The sequence below is a fragment of the Aotus nancymaae genome, unplaced genomic scaffold (genome assembly GCF_030222135.1).
Source record: "Aotus nancymaae isolate 86718 unplaced genomic scaffold, 86718_ANA_hifiasm-v0.15.2.pri h1tg000003l, whole genome shotgun sequence".
NCBI lineage: Eukaryota > Metazoa > Chordata > Mammalia > Primates > Aotidae > Aotus > Aotus nancymaae.
This window is the reverse complement of record NW_026988414.1, coordinates 16,900,213-16,924,408: the sequence shown is the minus strand read 5'-3', so window position 1 is coordinate 16,924,408 and position 24,196 is coordinate 16,900,213. Positions and strand designations below refer to the sequence as shown.

The 24,196-nt window shown below is 43.5% G+C and overlaps 1 protein-coding gene across 7 annotated transcripts in view; it reads right to left on the bottom strand.

The window, feature by feature from the left end:
• Window positions 1-2,920: 2,920 nt before the first annotated feature.
• TNC (tenascin C) overlaps window positions 2,921-24,196 on the bottom strand; it is a 94,329-nt gene continuing 73,053 nt past the window's right edge. For all 7 annotated transcript variants that reach the window (XM_064378524.1, XM_064378531.1, XM_064378541.1 and 4 more), the window contains 10 exons: window positions 23,100-23,243; window positions 20,456-20,575; window positions 18,319-18,462; window positions 17,423-17,553; window positions 13,798-13,930; window positions 12,510-12,661; window positions 11,611-11,707; window positions 8,907-9,068; window positions 6,334-6,497; window positions 2,921-3,661 (listed from right to left, as the gene is read on the bottom strand). In XM_064378524.1, coding sequence (XP_064234594.1) covers window positions 3,551-3,661; window positions 6,334-6,497; window positions 8,907-9,068; window positions 11,611-11,707; window positions 12,510-12,661; window positions 13,798-13,930; window positions 17,423-17,553; window positions 18,319-18,462; window positions 20,456-20,575; window positions 23,100-23,243 — 1,358 coding nt within the window. In that variant the 3' untranslated portion in view covers window positions 2,921-3,550. The remainder of the gene's footprint in view (window positions 3,662-6,333; window positions 6,498-8,906; window positions 9,069-11,610; window positions 11,708-12,509; window positions 12,662-13,797; window positions 13,931-17,422; window positions 17,554-18,318; window positions 18,463-20,455; window positions 20,576-23,099; window positions 23,244-24,196) is intronic.

The window sequence follows — 24,196 nt, the reverse complement described above, 5'->3', positions numbered from 1 at the left end:
GAGAGACGTGCTGGGCCACAGATCCCACGGATAGATGGCCCCATTGCTAGACGCCATGGGGGAGCCAGTGTCCTACGCTCTTTGTTTTGCATTCCTTGCTAAAGGTTAGAAGTCCCTCTGTGGGTATCCAATTGGCAAAGCCTAAGTTACGTGCCCATGCCCTGGCTACCAAAGGGAGGAGGAAAGAATATTTTCCTATGTGGCTTCCTTGGTGGGAGGCAAGTTTCTTAAATTTCCTAAAACCGGAAAGGAGTTTGGAGGCTGGGAAGCCATAAAATGACTAATAATCACTATAGGAAGAGAGGCAGGAAGTAGAAATCATAATGGATAAGGCCAGCAGGCAGCTCTAACGGTGGCATTCAGTGCTCCCAAGGGTGGACGAGCCTGCCGGGGTCCCCTAGGAGAGTTAAAGGAGAGGGGTTTTTCCCAAAGGTGTGGGCAGGATGGAGGAGAGCCACAGAGGGTAGCACAGGTCCTCAAGGCTAGCAGCAGCTAGGGTGCAGTGACCACTCCTAAGCCAGAAGAGGCAAGCGAGAGAGCTGTTTTCTAAACCTGAAGAGAGAGTTGCATGGAGACAGTCAGTGAACAGTGGCTACAGCTCTCTTATGCGGGCACTGACAGCCCACAGTGATCACAGTGATGCTGTATAGACGGAGCTGGGCAACCAGTGCCCTGACCCACCCCCACTCTTAATCTCTTCCCTTCAATGTCCTGTTGGCTCTTCCCATTTTGACACCCACCTGGAAGCTGGGGATCATTGATGTAATCCATACAGGATGGCCTTGAAGTGCACAGAGCAGGGAGAAGGGGAGCGGATGAGAGAAGGAACAAGGGGAAGGTTGAACACCCTGGAAATTACTTCCTAACTGAGATGTTTTGACTGTTTCATGGGGGCAGGGATAGGGCCCAGGCCTTGAGGGTGAAGTGGAATTTTAAGAGAACTTTCAAGACGGAGGAGGTTTCCTGAACTAAGCCACAGAGGCAGAGACTGAAGGACATGTTTGAGAAATGATAAGCTCACACTAGAGACTGTGGTCTTTGAATGCCCTGGCCTCAGACCCTGTTGCCTGCCCTGTCCCCATTTGGGTTATTACTGACTCCTGTTTGATGTGGTTTCTTAACCAATCCAAATCCGATTCTTGTGTGGCTTGTGGGGAATACCTTAAAGCTTAGGTACATCCACAGTTCTGGAGAGGGGCTAATAGGGCTTGGGTTTAGAGACATGCAAGTCAGCAGCCAACAGAGAGGTAAGCCTCCAGCTTGAGGCCTGGTTGCTGCAGGGAGCCCGTTTGTTTGGATTTATACAGCCAGGAGAGTGTTGCTATGGCTGAATTGCATGCAAACAGTTCTTATGATCTGGAACAGCAAGTTGTATATATAACATGACAGCATTTATTAAAGCAAGATAAACTCAGCAACAAAGGATATGGCTGGAGCCATAAATTCCTCTGATCCTTGCTTCAGAGCCATCACATTCCATTTGAATGAGACCTATCAGCCCAAACGACTTATTTTATTAAATAAGTCAATTTTCTGAAAAATCCCTAAGAGAATGAACTGGGAATTACTCTCCCTGCCATATACCCCTGTTTAAAAAGAGAAATGTTACGTATTGGTAGTGGTTCTGACTCACTGTATTTACTGAGGACTAACAGATCTGCCATCCAGGGCAACGGGTTCCCCATCACTAGATGTGTTCAGTCTGAGGTTGAAGGAATATGGGCTCTGCCCCTTTTTGGAGACTGTGATGTAGGAGAGAAGGCACTATTCCTAATAGACTTTCCTCCTAGTTCTAAAAGTTTAGGATGGTAGAAGCCTGATGAAGCATCCAGTTGAACTTTCCCCCATACCCCACTCTGCAACCTACACTGTTTTGGCACCGCACACATTTCCCCAAAGATGGAGAAATTTTCATTAAGAGACCAGCAGAGAGCAGGAACACTGGAGCCAGAAGACCGGGGTTTAAATCCAAATTCTATTATTTATTGAGTAGCAGCCACAATCAAGTCATTGGGTTTCTATGAACCGCAGTGCATCTCATATAAAGTGATAATGGTGATAGCTACAACGTACTAGCACTTAATATACCCCAGGCTCCAGTCTAAGGGCTTCAAATGGATAACATAATTTATTCTTCACAGAAATGTTCTGAAATAAGAAGTACGAGCATCCCCACTTTACAGAACAGGAAACTGAGGCATAGAGAGGTTAGAGATCTTGGGAATAGTGGAGCCAATAATTGAACTCAGGCGGTCTGCCTCTGGGGATCTTAGCCCTTGTGTGATAACAATCCTCACCTCATCGATATCATAGAGTTTCTAAAAGGTTGCATTAGAAAATGGGTATAAAAGCATCTTTTAAACCATAATCTATTAGTCTTTGAAATACTGAGCAAGATGCTGAATCTCAAGTTGTAAGCTTTTTTTTCTTTTTTCTTTTAGAGACAGATCTCCCTCTGTTGCCCAGGCTGGAGTGGAGTGGTTTGATCATAGCTCACTGTAACCTTAAACCCCTGGGCTCCAGTGATTTTCCCACCTCAGCCTCCTGAGTAGCTGGGACTACAAGTGTGCACCACCAAAACTGGTGGCTAATTTTTTTTTTTTTTTTGTAGAGACAAAGTCTCACTATGTTATTTAGGCTGGTCTCCAACTCCTGGGCTCAAGCGATCTTCCCACCTCAGCCTCCCAAAATGCTGGGATTATAGGCATGAGCCACTTATGCTTGGCCTGTAAGCGTTTCCCAAGCATGTTCACCTTTGTTTAAAACAGTGCTTTCCTCCCTCCCGGTCTCCAGTCTCCTTCCACCCCTCCCACTTGACCACCATTCCTACTTGCCTTTCCAGTCCCAACATTCCTCCCTTTGTTCAAATGATTGACTTTCATGAAATTCAGACTCAACAACGAAAGGCAAAATAACAAACTCAAAAGTACTTGTGCTTTTATTAAAAAAAAAAAAAAAAAAATACAATCAGGTACTGTCCAGAAATGTTTTGGAAAGAAAAATCTCTTTAAAAATCCTTAGTTTTCATCATCATCATTATTATATTAATAATATTAATCATATCCTTAAAATGGAAACAGTATTGCTTTTCTGGTTTCTGTCATATGAAATGTAAAAAAACAAAGGGACAACTTCCAATGACACATTTAATCTTTGCTAACAAAAACAATGACAATTAATTATACAGCTTCATGTAAAATACAGCTGGTTCTAAAACAAACTACCCCTGTACATCCTACCCCTCTTCCCATTCCCAGAGCCACCCAAGAGAAGTAAAAACCATTGTGATGTCGTCACTGGAAGATTTTTTCTGAATCAAAACAACAAAACAGAAACATGTTGGAGACTGATGTCTTTGGTGCAAAGAAAGAAATCGCATAGGAGGTGAGGTCTGTGCTGGCGCTGTTGGCCCCAGGGATCCACGGTCAGCTTTGACTCTCACCAAATGCCCAGGTATGGACCGATGGTTGGGCTGGTTGTATTGATGCTTTGGTAAAATCCTTTCCTTGCTCTGGGCCTTATTCCCCTCTCACCCAGTGGTCCCTGGAATTTATGCCCGTTTGCGCCTGCCTTCGAGATTTCTGAAGTTGCTCGGTCTCAGCTTCATCTCAGCAAACTGGATTGAGTGTTCATGGCCCTTCCAGTGGAACCAGTTAACGCCCTGTAAAAAAAAAAAGAGAGAGAAGTCCCCCAGGTTGGTTACTGTTAGGCAAGGTGTTCACTGATCATTGCTATTTAGTTGTTCAAACTAAACGAGTTCTGTTTCAACTTGACTGTTTGGTGTATCACAGCTGCCTCTTGCCTATCTCTCCGTTGGTCTGGGTTGTGAAAACTTTCAAAGGGACTGGCTGAATCTGACCCAATTTTTCACCTTAGTCAAGAGTCACCTGAGTTTGCATGGAGCTTTGGGCTGCCATCTTGAAGCAAATTGTGACTGATGAAACCTACCATCCTAAGGAATAAGTTGTGAAGGAATTAAGGTCATGATTAGAGGTTCTGGAATTGAGTAGCTATATACAGGGTGTGTGCGTGTATGTCTGTAATTCACAGGATTTCTATGGAGTATTTTAATAGGGGTTTGATATGGAATAGCAGAAAAAACATGAATGAAACAGCAATTTTGCAACTTGACATATAGGGTTAAATATTAGTGCTCTTATCTGAGAGCTATATGGTCTTAAACAAGTTCTCAATATTTGCTGAGCCTCAGTTTTACTATTTTTTCTTTCTTAAGATCTGACAATGCTAGCCTTGAAAGATGTGATGAAAATTAAATGGATTTGTAAATGAGCTATCACAGAGCTGGGCACACTGTAGGTGGTTGGTAAATATTACTTCCCTAGTCTCAAGTAGGGGGAAATATCCTTGAAATTTTGCCAAAGCTTTCTACAAGAAAAGCCTGTAATTGTGTCTTGGCTTCCAGGTTCCAAGTTTGACCCTTTAGTGAAGTCTGCAGATTGTAGAGTCCACCCATCGAACCCCACATGGCCCCTTACCCCACTGTGGGGAAGGTAATGGCTAGTGAGATGGGAGAAAAATAGAGACAGTTTATTTTCTTCTAATTTTTTGGCATTCACTGACATGAGTGGCTTCTGAGTCTTATAGGGACGTGAGATTTAAAAATGGCTCTTCATTTCATGGGCAAATGTGCTTGTAATCACTCAGTTACAGTGAGTACGGTAATCCAACAGCCTGGTGCACACGCTGCCTCCCTTTGTCCTGGTTCTTTCCTCTAATAGTTCAGGGCTGGAAGCCACACCTTCTTGTACTGTGGTAGACACTAAAGCCAGAGAGGGAGAGTGACTTCATAGAGGCCACACAGCAGCTGGAGCAGAGCTGGAGCTGGGGCTCAGCTCCTGTGGCTCCATTCCACGTCATCTCTTTCTTTTTCCAAAACAGAATGGAAGGATGGAAAGAGAGGCTTGCTTTCTGACATGTAGCTTATTTTTTTCCCAGAAGAACTTTGTGTTACACAGGTGTTTTGAGACAGGGCAATAAAGAGCATTAAGAAAAAAACAAAACAGAATGGAAGTATTTGTGAAGTAGCACAATAAGATGGAGACAACACAGGACTGCTGTCAAGAAATGTCCTGTAACTCTTGACTCTTCTGTAACATAGGCACGAAAAACCACATCCCAATTCCTATGCAGGGTAACAGTGATAAGCACTTGAGATACAGAAGGTAAGAGTGCTTTGAAAAGTACCAGAAATTATGTAAGGTAAGGTCTACACTTAAGGTTGCAGGTGTTACTTGCTAGCTGTTAACTAGGGCATAAACACATGTATCAAAATTACTAATACTGAAGAGCAACAGGTCCCAACACCTGCTGCATGTCAGGAATCACTTGTGGAATCTAACAACAACAACAAAATCCCAACAACAAAAATGGAAATATTCAAAAAGATAAGATGCTGTATCTCAGCTGAGATCATCGAATCAGAATCCCTGGGGTTGTCATAAAGTGTAATTTGGGCCTTTGCATTTTCATTAATTCCCTGGGATTCCAGTGATCAGACCTCTTGAGAATCCTTGCGGTTCAGGGATCAGTGTGGTGTGGCTATGTGGGAACACCCATCCCTCCTCCCTGGGATGGTGACTAACTTCTGTGGAGGGACTGGGCAGGTGCTTGGTTGTGATTAAATGGCCAGTCTCCCACTTATCTTTATACTTTTCAGGAATGTGCCAGTGTAGGCAGGGCTCAGAGTAAGGGAGATTACTGAATTTGATCTGTTGGCCTATTTCTAAAGGGGATTGAAAAAAATCTGTTTCTGTGACTGCAGAAGAAGTGCTAGAGGTGTGTGTGGTGCAGGGAAAATGCCAGGGGCTGGAAGCAGGGAGAGCTGGCTCTGCTGCCAACTTCACTCTGTGATCTCAGGAAAGTTAGCCTTCTCTGGGTCTTGGTTTCTTCACATAATGAGGAGACTTAAAGTCTGTGAACTTAATTTCAGGGTGTTCTTGGGATCCTGAAGGTGCCCCAGTCCAGGGGTTCTGTGTCATCAACGCTGCTTCACCTCAACGGCCTCTACTTTTATTTGCTTTACGTTTGGGTTTCAGACAGAAAGGAAAGCTTTGTGTGAGGAAACCTCTCCATGTTTGGAATCCATTTGACCAGTGGTTGTCCTTGGGATCGTCAAGTGTTAACCCGTGCTATTTCTATTTTACCTACCTGCAGTGTCCTTGAGATTGCTCACTGTCTTGGGAAAAACATGTTGTTATATAAGTAAGGTTCCTGCTTCCTAATCTCTGCTAGGATAGGGGGTTAAATTCTGCTTCCATCAGCCCCTCCTGCTTCCCAAGCCCCGCCTGCTCTGGGCCCTCATGGTCTACTCACCTGACTGTGGTTATTGTCCCCGTATCTCCCCATCAGGTTGACACGGTGACAGTTCCTGTACCAGAAAGCCCCCTTGTAGGACAGAGCACAGTTGGTGATGGCTGAATCCGTGTCCTTGTCGAAGGTGGAGAAGGATCTGCCATTGTGGTAGGCCATGGAGTCACCTGGGAGAAACAGAAAAATCCCAGCTGAAATTTCCCTCCTGGACTGTAAAGGGTAGAACTAGAGGTGACCGCTGGAAGGTTCTGGGGGTGGGACTAGCCTTGAACATCGAGCCCAGAGTCAGGATTGAACGTGGAACTGAATGAGGCATGAGTGTTACCCCCAGTACTTATTTCCAACAGAAGCCGCGTAATGTGGTGGGAAGAGGGCTGTAACTGGCTTTGGAGAGTCCAGCTTCGAGTCCCATCTTCTCACTTTTTAGCTGTGACCTTGCACAAGCCTCTTGTTGAGCCTTGATTTTCACATCTATTCAATGGAACCAGCACTTTGATTCTATCTACTGAGCAGTGCCATTGTGACAATGGATATAAAGGTGTATGCCAAACAGCTGGCATGACATGCAAATACTTACTATGATCGTTGCTATTTTTATGACTTTTCTGCATTTCCTTTACATAAAAGACCTCAGAGAGCAAGGAGAAGTATGCATTTAATAATGGAATGCTTTTCTCCCACACATAAAGTTTATTAGTCACACTTATAATTAAGCCCTTCAGACATTAGATGTCCCTAAATAGCCCCTGAATCACATAGTTATTTTTTAAAGTGTTTATCTGATCACTGTTCCATGATTCTTAGACAAGAAGCCCATTTCCATATAGTACTATTTGGAAACTAATTTGTAATTTAATATATTAAATTTTTAAAACATTGCAATGCCATTGCTTTGTGGCATCTCCTCGCTCCCAACCCAGCTAAGTGCTGTGTGCAAAAATTTCAAGACTTTGAGATATTCTATCCTGATAATTTGAAGCAAGTTGTCAAAGGGACCCAGACACCTTTTTAACTGATGATGCTACCCAGAACCTGAGGACTGCACATAGGTATTAATGAAACAGGATGCTCTCCTGCAGAGGGCCTGGCTGCAGCCGAAAATCACACAGGAAAATGCAACCTTACAAATGTTATCTCACTAAAGGGAAATATTATGGCTCATTCCTCAATGGAAGTATAAAGAGAGAGGAAGAGAGGCCACATTTCTGCTGCTTGATGAATTTGCTCGCCCTATAATATTATTCTTCTTGCCTGAAGCCATCTCAACCAAAGAGGTATTTATTTCCAGGTCATAAAATACCAACATTCTTTGAGGGATTCAAGAAACAGAAAGCCATGTTTGCCCTTGGGTGTCTCTCTTTATTATCACTAAATTGCCATCTCAGAAGAGCTCTGTGCCTCCTTAGGCCTCTGGCTTTTGGCAACCTTTTGTCTGGAGAGTTTTCCCCATATGGATGTTTTCTTTCAGGGCTCGGGGAGGTTGGAAATGTGCCAAGCATCTGTCTCTTCTGCTTTCACAAACATAACAGAAAACCACCCAAAGTGGCCATGGGTTGCATGGGGTGGTCCACACTCTCAGTCCTGACCTTTGTTTGTCACCAAGAACACTGTTGGCAACAGTTTTCTGCAGCCAGGCTTGCATCCACCTTCTACAAGCTGTTTTACCCTGGGCAAATCTCTGAGCTCTTCTGCACTTGGTTCCTCTTCTGTATAAAAATAACATCTTCATAAAATGGTTTTATGAGGAATAAATGAGATGAACACAGGGGGAATATCTACAAAAGATGGCACCTAGTAGGCCTTAATATGTGCTGTTTCCTTATTTATTTCTCCTCTTATGTGGAGCCAGGAAACCACATCAAACCAGTTCAAGTCCAAGAAATCTTCAAAACCTAAACGAAGGTTATGAGCCAGACAAGGAATGAAGGGGCCATTTGAGAGGCAGGGACCTTCTGTTCATGGGGATGCAGGCTGAAACCAGATGACCAGGGATGTCTTGGAAGAGATTCAAGCAGTTAGGTGATGTAGTGGACAGTTCGTTACTCAAAGTGTGCTCCACAGACCAGCAACACCAGCCACATTGGCATCACGAGGGAACTTGGAGAAAATGCAGAATCTCGGTCCCATCCCAGACAACTTGCATCAGCACTGGTACATTCACAAGATTGCCAGTGGGTGCATATGCCCTGAATAAATTGAGAAGTGCTGGATTCGATGAATGTTAAAGCCTTTGGGAGACTTTTTTTTTTAATCAGTCTACAATTGATATCTGGGTAAGAAAGACACATTTTTTTTTTTTGAAAGATGAAATCAATCCTGATTGCCGTGATTCCCAATCTAGTCAGTTTCAGGATCCAACTCTCCATCCAACCGTTTTGAATCACAGTTTTTCTGGATTGGCCCCCGTAGGTAGTTAAATATTTGTTGATTTAATAAATGGCTTGATAACATTGATTTAATAAATGTTGATTTAATTAGTGAGGAAGGAATGAAAGAATGATGAATGGAGAAATTAGCTGTAAATGCCAAGAAGGTCTCCATGGCTTTGTAGGCTCTAAGTGCAGCTGCTACTGTACCTGCTGTCCCGCTGTACCCCTCCACCTTCAGCTTGTAGCGAGTCTTGGCATCTCCCACGCTGAACTTGTCATAGACGGCGAAGGCTGTCTCCCCATTGTCCCGCAGGTCCACCCGGAGCTCGTACTGCCCTTGGGCTGTGATTTTGTTTAGGTTGTCCAGCCCTGTGGATGACAGGCAAGGGTTGCTAAGAAGCACAGGTGACTGAGGCCCTTATTTCTATTTCACTCTGTAAAAGCAGCAGCTGGATACACTTAAAACAGGACCAGCTGGGCGCAGTGGCTCATACCTATAATCTCAGCCTTTTGGGACGCTGAGGCGTGGGGAAGCAGGGCTGTGAATTACTTGAGGTCAGGAGTTTGTGATCAGCCTGGCCAACGTGGCAAAACCCCGTCTCTACTAAAAATACAAAAATTAGCTAGGTGTGGTGGTGAGCACCTGTAGTCCCAGCTACTTGGGAGGCTGAGGCAGGAGAATTGCTTGAACCCGAGAGGCGGAGGTTGCAGTGAGCCGAGATTGTGCCACTGCACTCCAGCCTGGGTGACAGAGAAAGACTCTGTCTCAGAAAAAAAAAAAAAAAGGCTATATCACACAAGGCATAGGCTGAAAGCTCACTCTTCTGCTTGCTGGTATAACACTGGACCAAATGTGTGATGTTTTTGAGTCTCAGGTAAAATTGGGTTGACATTTTTGCCCCACTTCCAACCTCCCAGTGCGTTAGTGAAGATCCAAGGAGATAAGGTGTTGCAAGTACTGTTTAAACTCTAAAATGTCTTACAGGCCAGGCTTGGTGGCTCACACCCATAATCCCAGCACTTTGGGGGGCCAAGGTGGGTGAATCACCTGAGGTCAGGAGTTCGAGACCAGCCTGGCCAACATGGTGAAACATGTCTCTACCGAAAACACAAAAATGAGGCGGACATGGTGGTGGGTGCCTGTAATCTCAGCTGCTTGGGAGGCTGAGGCAGGAGAATCGCTTGAACCCAGAAGGTGGAAGTTGCAGAGAGCCGAGATCGCACCACTGCACTTCAGCCTGGGTGACAGAGTGAGACTCTGTCTAATAAATAAATAAACAAAATAAAGTGCCTTACAAATGAAGGACAATGTATGATAATATGATAAATATTTCCTGGCGTAGGCAGTGGTGCATAGAACAATGTTCTCTGCAGGTAGGTGGTTGGAAAGTGTGGTTCGCATGGATGAATAGATGGGTGATAGAATTGTAGTGTTGACTTGGGAAATTCCAAATTTCAGCTCAACTGTTCATTGGTTAGACTCCTATGGGCAAACCACTCAACCTCTTTGAGGCTGTGATTTTATCCATGTAAGGCGTTGAGGAGAGCAAAATTCACCTGCTGACCATCAAGTAAGTCCCAGAGACAAAAACTCCTTATCTGAGAGGTTTAGAGTTAATTAGCCTTCCCTATTATCTCAAGCAAGCATCTGGGGTTCCAGGTTTCTTTCCCAAAAGTATATAAGTAACTAGAATTTCTATACATCTCTGGAATATATGCATATCGAAAGTCATTTTGCAACCCTTGCTGACATTAAGGCACAGAAATGTCTACATATGTAATCATTTATTATGATCTACATGGCTAATAGGGCCCAAATTACCCTTAAGCTCCTGCCTTAAGGTCCGTAAATACCCCTAAGGAAAAATCCACTGCAGAGCTCTCAGTCCTTTGGAGGCATTCTTTCTTTCTAATAAACTTTTCCTTTTTCAAACCTATACTGTTGTTGGGAAATTCTTACCAACCCACAAGTCAACCACTTCTGACACCTGACACCTTGCCCAGCAGGTGGCAATTGAGTACTTTGCAGGGGTGCTAGCGGGGTTAAAGGTTATGGCTGTAAGAAACTCATCTTAGCACCTGGAGCACAACCTGGGGCACAGGAGGGAAGCTGTCAGTGATATCAGGGAAAAGCCTGCTATAACTGGTCCAGCGAATGACTTAAGGCTATGTTAACTCGTAAGGGCTGACTTGAGGCTCTTCCTTAATCAGATTTTTACTTTTCGTGAATGGAAATAAAATATCGGGACCCCAATTTATGCCAAAAGGAAAAAATTAAACTGAAAGCTGAGTCATGCAAGAAACTGCCTCTCCTTTTGTCCCTAAGCAGATGCTACAGATAAAAGGCCAGATATCTCCACAGGTAGTTATTCTCTCTTCACTTTATCTTATGTAAAGTGCTGAGTACTTTACATGCATGATTTGCTGAGTGTGAGATGAATACATAATTGACCATTCTCTTTTTTTGTCATTCTTTTTTTTGTAAATCTTGCAACATGTGGATTCGGTAATGTGATCATATCCTTCCACTTTCCCCACCGGCCCACTTTTCTCCTTTAAATACTAAACCTCTCATATCATCTTAGAAAAGGAAAGAAAAGAAAAGAAAAGAAAAAAAGGCATGGACCACAGGATGCTCTTGTGGCTTTGTGTTCCTTTTCTTCTGGACATGTCCTTAACCTTGGCTAAGTAAACCTCTAAATTGATTGAGATCTATCTCAGATATTTTGGTTTACATTTTAATGGTTCAGAGCATTTAAATAGTCTTTTTCATTAAGAATTTGATATTCTGTGTCTGCCACCAGAACTAGTGCTTCTTCCTCATCTCTTTCTCCCCGCTAGGTCAGTCACTGTGAGTTAGAAAAAATGACAAGGAGGGTATTCGAGATACAAACATGCAGGGCTGCATTACCAAGCCAGAATTCTTCTCGGCGGTCCCCAAATCCAGCAGCATAGGCCTTCCAGTTTTGGTAGAAGTTCTCACGTCCGTTTTTGCGTCTCAGGAACACCTATAAACATATCGATGAATCGGGGTGTACTTAAGCTATTGCAGGAAAGAGAGGGCACCGTTCTGAGAGGAAGAAACCTTGCACTGTGGACAGAGCACCAGGCCCTGGCTCTGTCCATCCCGAATTTGCCATGTGACTTTGGGTGGTCACCTCTCTTCCCTAAGCCTTGGTGTTCTCATCTGAAAAATAGGGATTAAAAATACCATCCAGTTTTGCGTAACAATGACATGTCAATGTAGGTTCATTGATTGTAACAAATGAACCACTATGGTGCCGGATGTTGATAATGGGGAGGTTGTGTGGGTGGGTGTCAGGTATATATGAGAACTTTCTGTTCACTTAATTGTGCCGTGGACCTAAAACTGTTCTAAAAAGATAAAGTTTATTAATTAAAAAATATCCTACCCAGCTCCTATGGTAATGGGGTTGGAATAATTCATCTAAAACTCTTAGCATAGTGCCTGGTAGATAATAAATCCTTAGTCAGTGCTAATTAATATAAGCAATGGCTTCAATGATTCCTGTCATTTATACATCACAGAGTTGTTTGATGAAGATTGAATGAGATAAACTGCAAGAAACTTATTTTCCCGCTTCAAAAGGTACACAGCTTGTTTCCCATTCTTTTGTTTAAGAGAGAATTCCGAAGTGCCTCTGTGTGACAGGCAGTATCTTGCAAGGCCTCACACATGTGGGTGTCAGGATACACCAGGAGGAGGAGATTACCCTCTTCTCCTCCCCTACTGTGCCCTGTCCCTCCTCCCCTAGGCCTGAGAGCTCTGCAGTCCCTGTTGGTACTCACAATCCATCCACCCCCATCGGAGGTCATGTCACAGAAGACTTCTAGTGCCTGGGCCTTATCACCATTCAGATAAATGGTGTAGAGGCCAGAGGTCGTGTCTCCATTCAGCATTGCTTGGGAGCAGTCCCTGGGGAAGGGGTACAGGAGTCCAACTGTGGAATAAGGAGAAATGGTGATGCTCACAGAGCAGAAGGACTGAGCTGGAGCTTAAGTCTCAGCTTAGCTCTATTGACTAGAATTCCTGGATAATTTCCAAGTGCAGTAATGTGATGCAAACAATTAAAAACTCATAGAAATAAACAGTCTTGGAACTATGCCTGTAGATGGACCTAAGAGCTGATGGTCATAGCAGTTCTTTTTTCTGACCCAAGGACATTCATCTGAGGTTGTATCATTAGCTGTTTTCTTATTTATTTCACAGCCCTTGTATAAGAGCATCTTTAGGACACATTTATCATTAGCATTTGGCATAAGATCTGGCAAAGAGGAAGCACCTTCTTTGGCAGATGTGTGCAGAATGACTGTTGCGTGAATTGTGAAAGACAGGACTCTCCGAAGGCCAACTCCTCCCATTCTCAGGAATGAATGCTACTTTTATTTACCAGTGGAACAACTTGCAGGTTTGCCATCTGCAGAAGACTCTGTGGCAGGTGCAGGGGGAGGCTCCTTGGGCGTGGAATATCTGAGCCCAACTCTGACTGTAACTCACAAGATAGTCTTGAACAGGTCATTTAATCTTTGAAAGCCTCTGCTTCCCTACTAGGACATTGGGCATTCGGCCCATCATACCAGCTTGGTGGGAGGACCATTTGTGATTCGGAATGTGGACAGGCTTTGTAAACACTGGCATGATGAAGGAGAAAGGAAGAGACTTTGAGCTTATCTTAAACTCTGACAATAAAAGGACCACACATTTATATGGGCCACATACTGGTCTAGGAGTTCAAATGTAATACCTCACGAACCCTTGCAAGACTCTGTTGAGGGAGGGATTATTACTAATCTCCCTGTATAATATGAAGAAGCTAAAGATTATAGGATGGAAGTAGCATTCTTAAGGCACACATAGCAAGTGATAGAAATGGGGACTGAATCCAGATGGGCTCCCTCCTTTCCTTTCACTAGGATGCTCATAACCTCCCACACTTGCCTTCCTCAGGCTTCCGAGTAGTAGCAGTGAATTGATTCTTTTCAGAGGTTTGTTTGAAAATTTTAAAGTCAAAGGGGGAAGTCAAGTGTTGATTCAAAGTTAGATCTCAAGGCCATATTGTACCCTGGGCCTCCTTACTTGTGGTGAAGATGGTCTGGATCAGATTGCTCCTCAGGGGTCCACTGAGTGCCTGGATCTTGGCTGTGTAGTGAGTGGATGGGCTCAGGTCTGCCAGGCTGTAGGAGGTGGTATCTGGACCCACAATAACTTCCTAAGAGCAGAAGAAAGAGTATAATGGCTTTTGGTCACAGAAATTCTCAGGGTATAGATAAGAAGTCATTCTATTTATTCATTCATTTACCCATCCATTCATTTATTTACTCAACAAGGATTCATTGAGTACCCACTCTGTGCCAGGGTCCATGTGGCCTGCTGAGATATCAGAGATGAGGAGGGTGCAGCATAAGCAAAGGTCCTGGGGCCAGAAGTGCAGAGCAAGTTAAAATAATATGAGGAGGCGGAGACTGCATCTGAGAGTGAGAGCCCTGCTGTAGACTCCAGAGCTGAGGCTACCACCTGCCCAAGGCCCTGCCAAACTATATTGGGAGAATGGGATTATATTGATTAATTTTATGTCTTAAATTGGCTGAGCCATGGGGACCAGATATTTGGTCAAATATTTTTCTAAATGTTTCTGTGAAGGTAATTTTTTTTTTTTTCTGGATGAGATTAATATTTAAATCAGTAAGCTTGAGTAAAGCAGATTTAAAAAATAAAATGAAATAATATAAGAAGACAATAAACTACTTCAAGCATACTTAGCTTCAGGTGCCAGAACGGTGGAAAATGTTACTAGATTATAAAGAGCCTTTAAATGACAAGCTTTGAAACTTAAAGTTTATCATTATAGGGCATGAGGATCCCTGTAAGGTTTAAATGCTAAGCTTTGGAACTTGAAGTTTATCATTACAAGGAAGGGGGAGCCTTGAAAGATGTTTGGACATGTGAATGACATAAACCCAGCTGTGCTTTAAGAAGCTTAATCTGGTGGTAAGATGAATCACACAGAGTGAGGGACTTAGAGGTCAGTTAGGTCAGTGGTCCCTAAATACAGCTCTTTATCACTCTGGGAAGCTTTAAACAATAGGATGCCTGGGCCTCATCTCAGACAGACTGAATCATCAGAGCCAGAAGTTGAGCCTGGCTATATTTAAGAAACTTCCCAAGTGATTTGGATGTTCAGTCAGTTTGGGGACCTCTTGAGTTAGGAAATGATTATAATAGCCCCATAGGTATGGTATGATGAAAACTTAAGCTGACCCCGCATGCCTCTCTTCTAGAACAGAGATATCCATTAGAGACACATGTTGACCAACTCTAACTATGCTTGTAGTCTGTGGCTGGTCTCTGTGCTGCCATACAAAGGAGGTGATTGGTTTCAGTTTGCAGGAGGTCCTCTTGCTAGCTTCCAGTTCTTTTCAGCAAATGACCTTGGTGTCTGGGATTGGAATTCAACCTACACTCCTAGTAAACAAAACACAATGCTGTTCTCTGCAACCTGCAAATACCCAGCTGAGTTTGGGCAGTCATGTGTCAGTGCAGAGACTCCTGGAAGGTTCTCCGGCATCCTGGGAACTAGGAAGGTACCTCATCCTGATTTTTTTTCAATGGGAGAATTGAGTTTCAGGGAAGCTAAAAGACTTGCTCTCATTTCATAAATTGTTCGAGGCAGAGGATGATCTTGCATCCTGGTTTCCCAACACCCTGACTAGGACTCTTCTCTTATATCAGGTTGATTTTTTTTTTTTACTAAGACATATAAAGCTGGTGAACAGACATGCAGAAAAATAAACTGGGGTGAGTGTTCATTTAATACCCAGTGGCCTTTGTGCCGCCCTGGTTCTAGTCCCTGGGGGAAAGATTAACTGTCAGGGATAAAGCTGGGCTCATTGAATTACTTAGGAATACAATTACCTGTCAGCTCTCTAGGCTTCTATGCAAAGTCATTTTCTAGGCAATTAGGGTACCCTAGGTGAAAATGAGACTCACAATTCAGGTAAACACAGAATCCTAGAATGCCTGACCAGGAGAAGACTTTAAAGACAAGACCAAGGCATTCATTTTACAGATGGGAACACTGATACCCAGAGAAGATAATGGATTTGCTTTACCTCACACAGTGAGATAGTTCATTGTTATATCAACTCCAGGAAGGGGTATGATAGTAATTAGCACTGTGTCCAGTTCTGGCTAAATGAAAGATTGGATATAGCCACTTATCTCTACTTGTTTCTGAAACCCACTAAAAAGAGAGCAAGAGAACGTAAGGTATAAATCCACAAAGATGAGGGGAATGGGAGAGGAGACAGCAACAGGCATGCCATGTCGAAAGAAGATAGAAAGTGAGTGGTAGAGAGACCATGGAGGGGAATGAATAAAGAAAGCTGACATTAACTAAGGAGCATGGGCAGAGCCAGTCAGAGGCTGTTAAGTGCAAGCCACAGAGTCCAGCAAGTTCAGGAAAAGAGTATGTACAAAAGCAGAGATGTCTTTGAAAGCCAATGTGGAGTGTGGTTGAACAAAGGTTTGATTTGTTTAGAAGCTTTTTTGTGTGAGAAACAGACCCTGAAATCTCCCCATTCCCTTCAACAGTCTAAATGACTGCCCTTTTCCATCCAGATGGTGGCTGAGGTTTATTCTCTGGAGAGGTTGAGCCAGAGAGGAGGCTCTGGATTCAAATCCACCAGGCTCGGTTTTCAAGGAGGCTGAGGTGTTACACTGGAAACGTAATAAGATGAAGGTTTGTACATAATGAGAGTCCAGGCTATATGGCACTGTTATTTGGGGATCCCCTAAGAAAACTCTTGGGTATTTGCCCAATCATTCTGCAGGGAGCCACAGAATTGACAAGCTCTGCCTGTGCAGTTGGAACTTCCAATGAGCTCTTGCATTCCTAGTTCAAATACAAAAAGACAGACCACGACCAATAGACAGTGGGTGGATATCTCCAATGTGAGAGGCAGAGACCAAACCCAACCCAACAACAGCAAAACAAAGAAACTTGAAACAAACACTATGCAGGATATAGAATAAAACACCAGCAACATATATTCTTAGAGATAAAGAGATGATGATACATGAAACACAAGGTGCTAGAAAAAGATGAATGTGCAGAGAATAAGTGAAAGATCTTGGAAATTTAAGATAACCAAAATGAAAAATTCAATAACAGGTTTGGAAGGTAGAGTTTAGGAAATCTCCCTCACATGTCTGAAGGTCTAAAGTTATTTCAAATTAAAAGGTAAAAGAAAGAAAGTTACTGGATAGAGAATATAAATACTATAAACACTGGATAAAAACAGTATTAATGGTTGATGTCATAAGAACATGGTGAAACAAATTGCAATACATAATATAATGATACCATCTGTGAGATAATACATATGGCAAACGTGCAGAAGAACCTTTTGGTCTTTGTTCAACAAAATATTAAAGGATCAAGATTCCAGCTCCTAAAATGTCCTCAAGTCTTGTAAGCAGTGGTTCTTGATCTTGGCTGGCTATCAGAACCGGAGTCTGGTTAGAATAAGAGAGGCTGGAGAGTATGATTCAGAAGGCCTGGCATGCCATCCAGTCTCTACTAATTATTTTTTTCAGCTCTCCAGTTGCATTGGGGTAGAAAAACAGCATCAGGTAATTCTTCCATACTTTGAAGATCATGCAAATGCTTCAACCAGTAGTGAGAAGTTGTTATATAAAGTACCTTGACTGTGCCATCCACCGATTCATAGACCAGCAGGTAACCTGTGACTGATGCCCGAGGGGGTCGCCAGGTAAGGAGGGCAGTTTCCGACTGAACCTCAGTAGCAGTCAAGTCTCTTGGAGAATCGAGGTCTGGAGAAGATGGGACAATTAATATCAGATAAAATCAGCAAGTGTAGGACAGAAATCTGGGCTGGGTATCAAGAAGACTGGGTTCAAGTCCTTTCCCTACCACTGAACTACGTGATCTTTGGCAAGAAACTCATCTGTTTATAAATAAGGTGGTTGAGCCAGATGACCCCCAAAGACAAATTCTCTATGGTTTATCTCCTCCCAAGGGCTGGGTGTTCCTAACTGGCCTTGGTTGGATTTAGGGAGAAATATACAGCTGTGAACATCATTATGAAGCCCATTGTTTCTAAATAAGAGGACAGATGAAGGCTAATATTGGTACTCACCCCGACAGAGAAGACGGTTCCTCTGTTTCCCTGCTTGCAATAGTTTGTAAAAAAAAATCTCAATGTTTAGAAACCTACCAAACATCTAGAAAAAAACTGCCTAAAAAATCTGCCTCTTCAAAAATATTTTCCTGCCTGGAACATGGATCATTAAACGCTAGGTTTAGGGCCAGTGGGAACTGTTTTTCCACTTACAAAGCCCTCCTCTTAAAATTTTTTCCTTGCCCGTGGGGAGACCAGGGTCATTTCAGTTCAAAAGGAAATGGTGTGTTTCTTCAGGCCTTGACTGAGTGGGCACTGGTGAATTTTGCTGCTGATGTAATCACATTGCAAGGCCCTGACTTAAGAAAGAAGAACTGGCTAGGGGTTCCCATTTAGAATGCAGGCTGTGGGTGGGCATCTCAGAAGGGAGAGCTTCCAGCTCTCAGTGTCTTTGTACCTGTTGTGAACTTGGCAGTGATGGTTGAGCTCTTCTGGGGACCTTTCTCTGCAAAGATTCTCAGTGTGTATTCCGTGGCAGGCTCGAGATCGGTCAGAGCATACTCCACTGTGTTCCCGGACACTGTGCGTGTAATTTCTGGCACTAAACATGAAATACACATACCGAGGCCGTTACCTCTCACTGTCTGAGCCACGAGTGGGCTTGGCAAACCTCACACACACCTCCTTCGAACATAGAAACTTTCAGTGACCCTGCAGAAAAGCAGGTCTGATTGCTGAAATGACTCACACTCTCTTTCTCTTGAGCACTCACCTCACATGTAAAGGATTTTTCATATGGAGATTGAATTTTTCCAGGCACCAAATCAGAAGGAAGGGAAACTGGGGGTCAGGAGATTTTTTTTCCACATAGTGCCAGCTGGAATAGCTTTGCCACTGAGACCGAGGTAGAGGACAGTTGGAGGGGATATCCCAAGCCTTGTGCTGCCCATGTTTAATTTGTCCTGATGTGTGCTCTCCTCTCTTTGTCAGTTATTCACATGCCCTTTTTAAATTTACTAAATGTCATCAAGTCATTAGGCTGAAGGGTCACAAAAATTGGACAGTGATGGCTGCACCAGAGCCTGTCCACTGTCTCTCAGGACTGCTGGGTCATGCCTAGTGGTAGAAAGTGATACTGACCACAGTGCCCGGGACCCTGTGTTTATTTCCTATTCACAGGTGACCAGCCACCCTGGTTTGCCAGGGACTGAGGGGTTTCATAGGTGTGGAACTTCTGGTGCTAAAACTGAGACAGTACCAGGCAAGCGGGCACAAGTTGGTCACCTTACCTCATCATTTGTGAGCACCCCTTCTCTTCTGAACCAAGCCCTTTGTTTGCCCTGAATCCACAATCTCCATGGTTCTCATGAACTATACCCTGATTTATTTTAGGTGCAACACCATCTTCCCTGACTCAGAAGAGTTTGTTCACAGGGACTATTTAAGGATTAAAAAGTAAAAAGAATAAATCCAACATCCCTCTTCCCTGCCTCTCCCCTACCCTCATCTGTACTCTGTCCTCAAAAAGACCTTTCCTAGATGCTTACCAGGGCTAAATTAAAATTTTCAGAGGCCCCAAACACAGATGCTGGTGCCTGCCCATATTGTCACTGAGAGCAAAACACCAAACCATAAAATATAAAACCTACCTATACCTGGAAACTAAAATTACACAATTCTTTCTAGAGTAGCTCATTACAAAATGATGGAGAGGTTCATTGAAAAGGACTCTCTCTTTCTCCTGTCTCATACTTGTATTGGATTTTACTTTCTGATGGCTGTAGTCTGCTGGTGCTCTAAGCAAGTGTTTAATCTGCCAGCTGGGTAAATTAGCACTGGTGGTTGCCAAACAAGAAAATGTTTCTGATTTTTTTTTTTCCTGAGACAGAATCTCCCTATCACCCAGGCTGGAGTCAGTGGTACAATCTTGGCTCACTGTAGCCTCTGCCTCCCAGATTTAAGCAGTTCTCCTGCCTCAGCCTCCTGAGTAGTTGGGACTCCAGGGGTGCACCACCATGCCCAGCTAATTTTTATAGTTTTTGAAGAGATGGGGTTTCACCATGTTGGCCAGGCTGGTCTTGAACTCCTGGCCTCAAGTGATCCTCCTGCCTCAGCCTCCCAAAGCGCTGGATTACAGATGTGAGCCACTGCACCTGGCCTAAAATTTTTCACTTTTTAATCGAATTTGCTAAAACCAGCCTTTCCTGTGGTCTCTGAAAAGCTGAGACTCCTAAGTACAGCCTGAAGCTGTCTGGTTAAGATTTTAGATTCTAGATTTCTTCTTTGTAAAAGATGACAGCTGCTTCCTAAACAGGGTGTCTCATGCTGGCAGGAAGAGAGACTACGAGGAAAGGAGGAATAAGCCAGGAAAACATGTAGAGACTGGAGATGTATCTATTATTTTTATTTTAAATGGCCTACTAGACTCCCTTGAGGTTGCACTTGGGAGCCACAAGAACATGACTGGCCTTTTCAACTTACCCGTGCGTTTTTATCATCCTGCACCAAATGTGGCATGGAGAAGAGAGAATGGGAAGTGTTTACAGCAGGAAAGACACTCCCTAGAGTGAGGAGAGACTTGGACAAAACCTTACCTTTCTCCCCTGTGTAGGAGATGACATAACTGTCCACAGTGGCAATGGCTGGCTGCCACCTGGCCAAGGCTTCCGAGTCAGTGATGTTGGCCGTCACCAGGCCAGATGGGCCATCCAGAGCTGCAAAGAAAGACGGTGAACAGGAGGGAAGTCATTGGGTGGGACATCAGATCCCAGCTGCTCTGCTTTCCACACTGCTTATGGAGTACTGGTGTTAGGACAGTGTCAGCTGCATGGAATGGTTCAGAGACCTGAGCCTGGAGCCAGGCTGACCTGGCTTTGAGTAATGACTCCCTTGCTGGCTCAGTTACTTTGGGCCTCTATTTCCTCATGTGTAAAATAGGGCTAGTAATTCTGGCTGGCTTCATCCTCAGTGTTATTTTGATTTTCCCATTATACTATGGGTGGAAAGGAGCTGTGTAAACTGAACAGGGCTGAACACATGACAAGAATTATTATAGTTTATATCACTTTCCCCCAGGGAAAGAACTTATACAAACAGAAGGGACTTGCATAGTTAAGACTGCCCAAGCCATTTTTTTCTCCTCTCCTTTCCTCTCCTCTCCTTTTTTTTTTTTTTTCTTTTTGAAAGGTCTCACTCTGTTACCCAGGCTGGAATGTGGTTGTGTGATCTCAGCTCACTGCAAATTCTGCCTCCTGGGTTCAAGCGATTCTCCTGCCTCAGCCTCCCAAGTAGCTGGGATTATAGGCACATACCACCACACCCAGCTAATTTTTGTATTTTTAATAGAGACGAGGTTTTACCATATTGGCCAGGCTGGTCTCAGACACCTGGCCTCAGGTGATCCACCTGCCTTGGCATCCCAAAGTGCTGCGATCACAGGCATGAGCCACTGTGCCTGGCTTCAAAGCCTTTTTTGAGCTTTGAGTAGTATCTCTCATTAGGTGGCTTGCAGAGAATATAAAGCCAGGCTCTGGAGGCTGGCGGTCCTGCATTCTACCATGGCTTCTTGGCCTGGTGCCTCTGTGCCCTGGGGAAATCCATTTCCCTTCTCTAAACCTCACTTTCTTTAGTTGCCAAAGGGTGACTGTTTAATTAATAAAGACTAGCTAAGAAATGTATGTAAAGTGTACTAGAGAAAACTCTCAATAATTGTAGTTGTTATTAAGATCTCTATTAAAGGTATTTGAAGTCTTAAGTATGCTTTTCAAATGACTTGTTCTGAGAAAGGATGGCTATTCAAAGGATGTTTATCCCTGGCCTTTTTAAACTGACCTCTCCCACTCCCCAACATCACTTTCTCAGAAGCTAACCTGAATCTAACCATTTCCTCTTGCTTTTTCACTTACTGCTCTATTACACCCATGACAGTCCTCGCTGGGGTGGAGGGAAGCTATCCTCAGCTTATTTCACAGAGAGGCACCTGAGCCTCAAGGGATAAAATGAGTGGCCTGAGAGCCAGGATGTGGCAGGGCAACTGCGGAGCCCACATTGTCCATTCTGAGTTTCTTCCTGCTTCACTGTGCATGGACAGAATCTCCTTTAACTGGTGATGACAATGGGGCATTGGGAGGGACCACGTCCAGCTTTTGCGATCTGTTGCCGTGGAGAATCCATTGATGAAAGATTTCTTTGGGGAAATAAGGGCCTGTGAGGAAGGGTGGATGGGACTCTGGGTTCAGATGGGATGTTTTAATTGTGTGTTGTCAACTCTTTTTGGCTATGAGGATATTTTTAAAATTTCCTATGAGGTCCATTCTTTGTATCCCTTAATGAGTTGGACTGGATAATTGCTCATATATCAAAGGATAAATTGTTTAGAGACATGGCTGTCTGAAGAGAAATTTTCCACTTCATTCTCCTTCAATGCAATTCATTATTTCCCCCTCTTTACAGGGTACTCTACCAATCAGGTTATACTAGGAAAGGAACCCTTTCTTTTAGAAGGACAGAGAGTTTGGAGTCAGACCGACATATGTTTAAATTTGTTCCAGCATTTACTAATTATGTGGGCTTGGCCAAGGTATTTCATTTCCCCAAGTTTCAGTTGTCTCCTCTGTAAAATGGGAATGATAATAGCTGTGAGAATTATATGAGAAGGGTTTAGTAACAGTGCCTGGAATGCAGGAGCCACCAAATAGAGAGGAGCTGGCTTTGTAGCTGTCACCATTATATGCTCATGCGAAGCACCTGCTTTGAGGGACACTCATAAGGGTTCCAGGCAATAGGCGGGGAGGGGAAGGAGGTGGTAGGTTAATACAGATGCTTTACAAATACAGTTTCATGTGAGTTATACCCTGTGAGGGAAGCAGAATTGTGCCTGAGGGTAGACCCCAGAAAAATGGACTGGTAGCTCATGCAGCTGGTAGAATTTGGATTTTAATTCAGGTAATTATGACTGCCAGACTTGGACCTTTTCTTTCACTATAGTCCAGGAAATAGAGGCCCAACGAAGTTAAGGTTACCCAGCTCACCAGAGGCTGGGATGAGCCAGAAATGAGGACTTTGGCACTCTAAATCCTGTTCACTTTCCACTAGGATCTCATAAATGAAACCCTTTTATTTCTAGCTGCTGAGTCATGAGCTACAGGGCTGAAGGTGAGAAATGACATAAGATGTACAAGTGATCTTTGAAAAATACACACACACACACACACACACACACACACACTACCAACTCACCTGTGGTAAACGACCCTGAGACAGGTTCACTTTCCTCAAAGCCCTTCATGGCAATGATGTTGACAAGGTACTCCACCCCAGGTATGAGTTTCACCAGCCTGGTCTGAGTCTTGGTTCCATCCACAGTTACCATGGAAAGTTTACCTAGAACACAGTAAAAGCAAGACCAGGAATAATGAACTTCACTGATACCTATTCACTGTTGCCCCCAAAAAGGGTGGATCTGATTTAGAAACGAAACTGTATTTTCATCCAACACCACTTTCTTGACTTCTCATTTGCTCCTACCCTCTGGCATAAGGGAAGAAGCCTTACATTTTGTATAATGTTTTTTCCATTGGTGCAGATGCCAAAAACGAAGCCAGGAGAGAGAGAGAGAGAAAAAAAAAAACACAACAAAACATGAAATCACAATGTACTAAAAATGGCAAGTTTCCATTCATTAGAGATCTGGCATGTTGTGTAAGTTTTATTTCATTATTTTTCCCCACAAAGAATATGTGAAGCTTACTATGTAATATATATCTGATCTATTTCCCTCATTGTCTTGGCTTAGGATTATAGAGGTTCCCTTACTAGTGAAAACTCTACTTAAGAAAAGAAAGCTGGTCAGAGTCAAGTTTGTGCTGTTGTATTTATTAAAAAACACAGAAATTATATTTCTTAGAATTTGGGGGCTAGTGAAGAGCTTGCACATTGGCTGGTCAGACTTGCCATACAGTTGCAACAGCATTCCTGTGAAGAGGTTATTAACCATCCTCTCTTCACACACTTCCAGCAACAGGTAGCTTACTACCTGCTAGAATGTCTTTAGGCACATTTGACTGGGCTTCTACCCTGTGCTCTCTATTATAGCCCATGTGCTTTGAATTAGAACTCACCAATTTTCTAAGGCACAACTTGCCATTGTTTACTGAACAGACAGATTTGGTACCCAAAGGCAAAACTTCGCAAACATCCAAGACTAGCTTTTCAGATGAGTGTGCTCAGAGAGAGAAATGCCAATAAATTTAGAATCTTTTGTCATTGTGTGCAAACAATACTGGAGATCTATTTCTCATAGAATTTTATAATTTCAAGGCTAAAAAGGTCTTGTT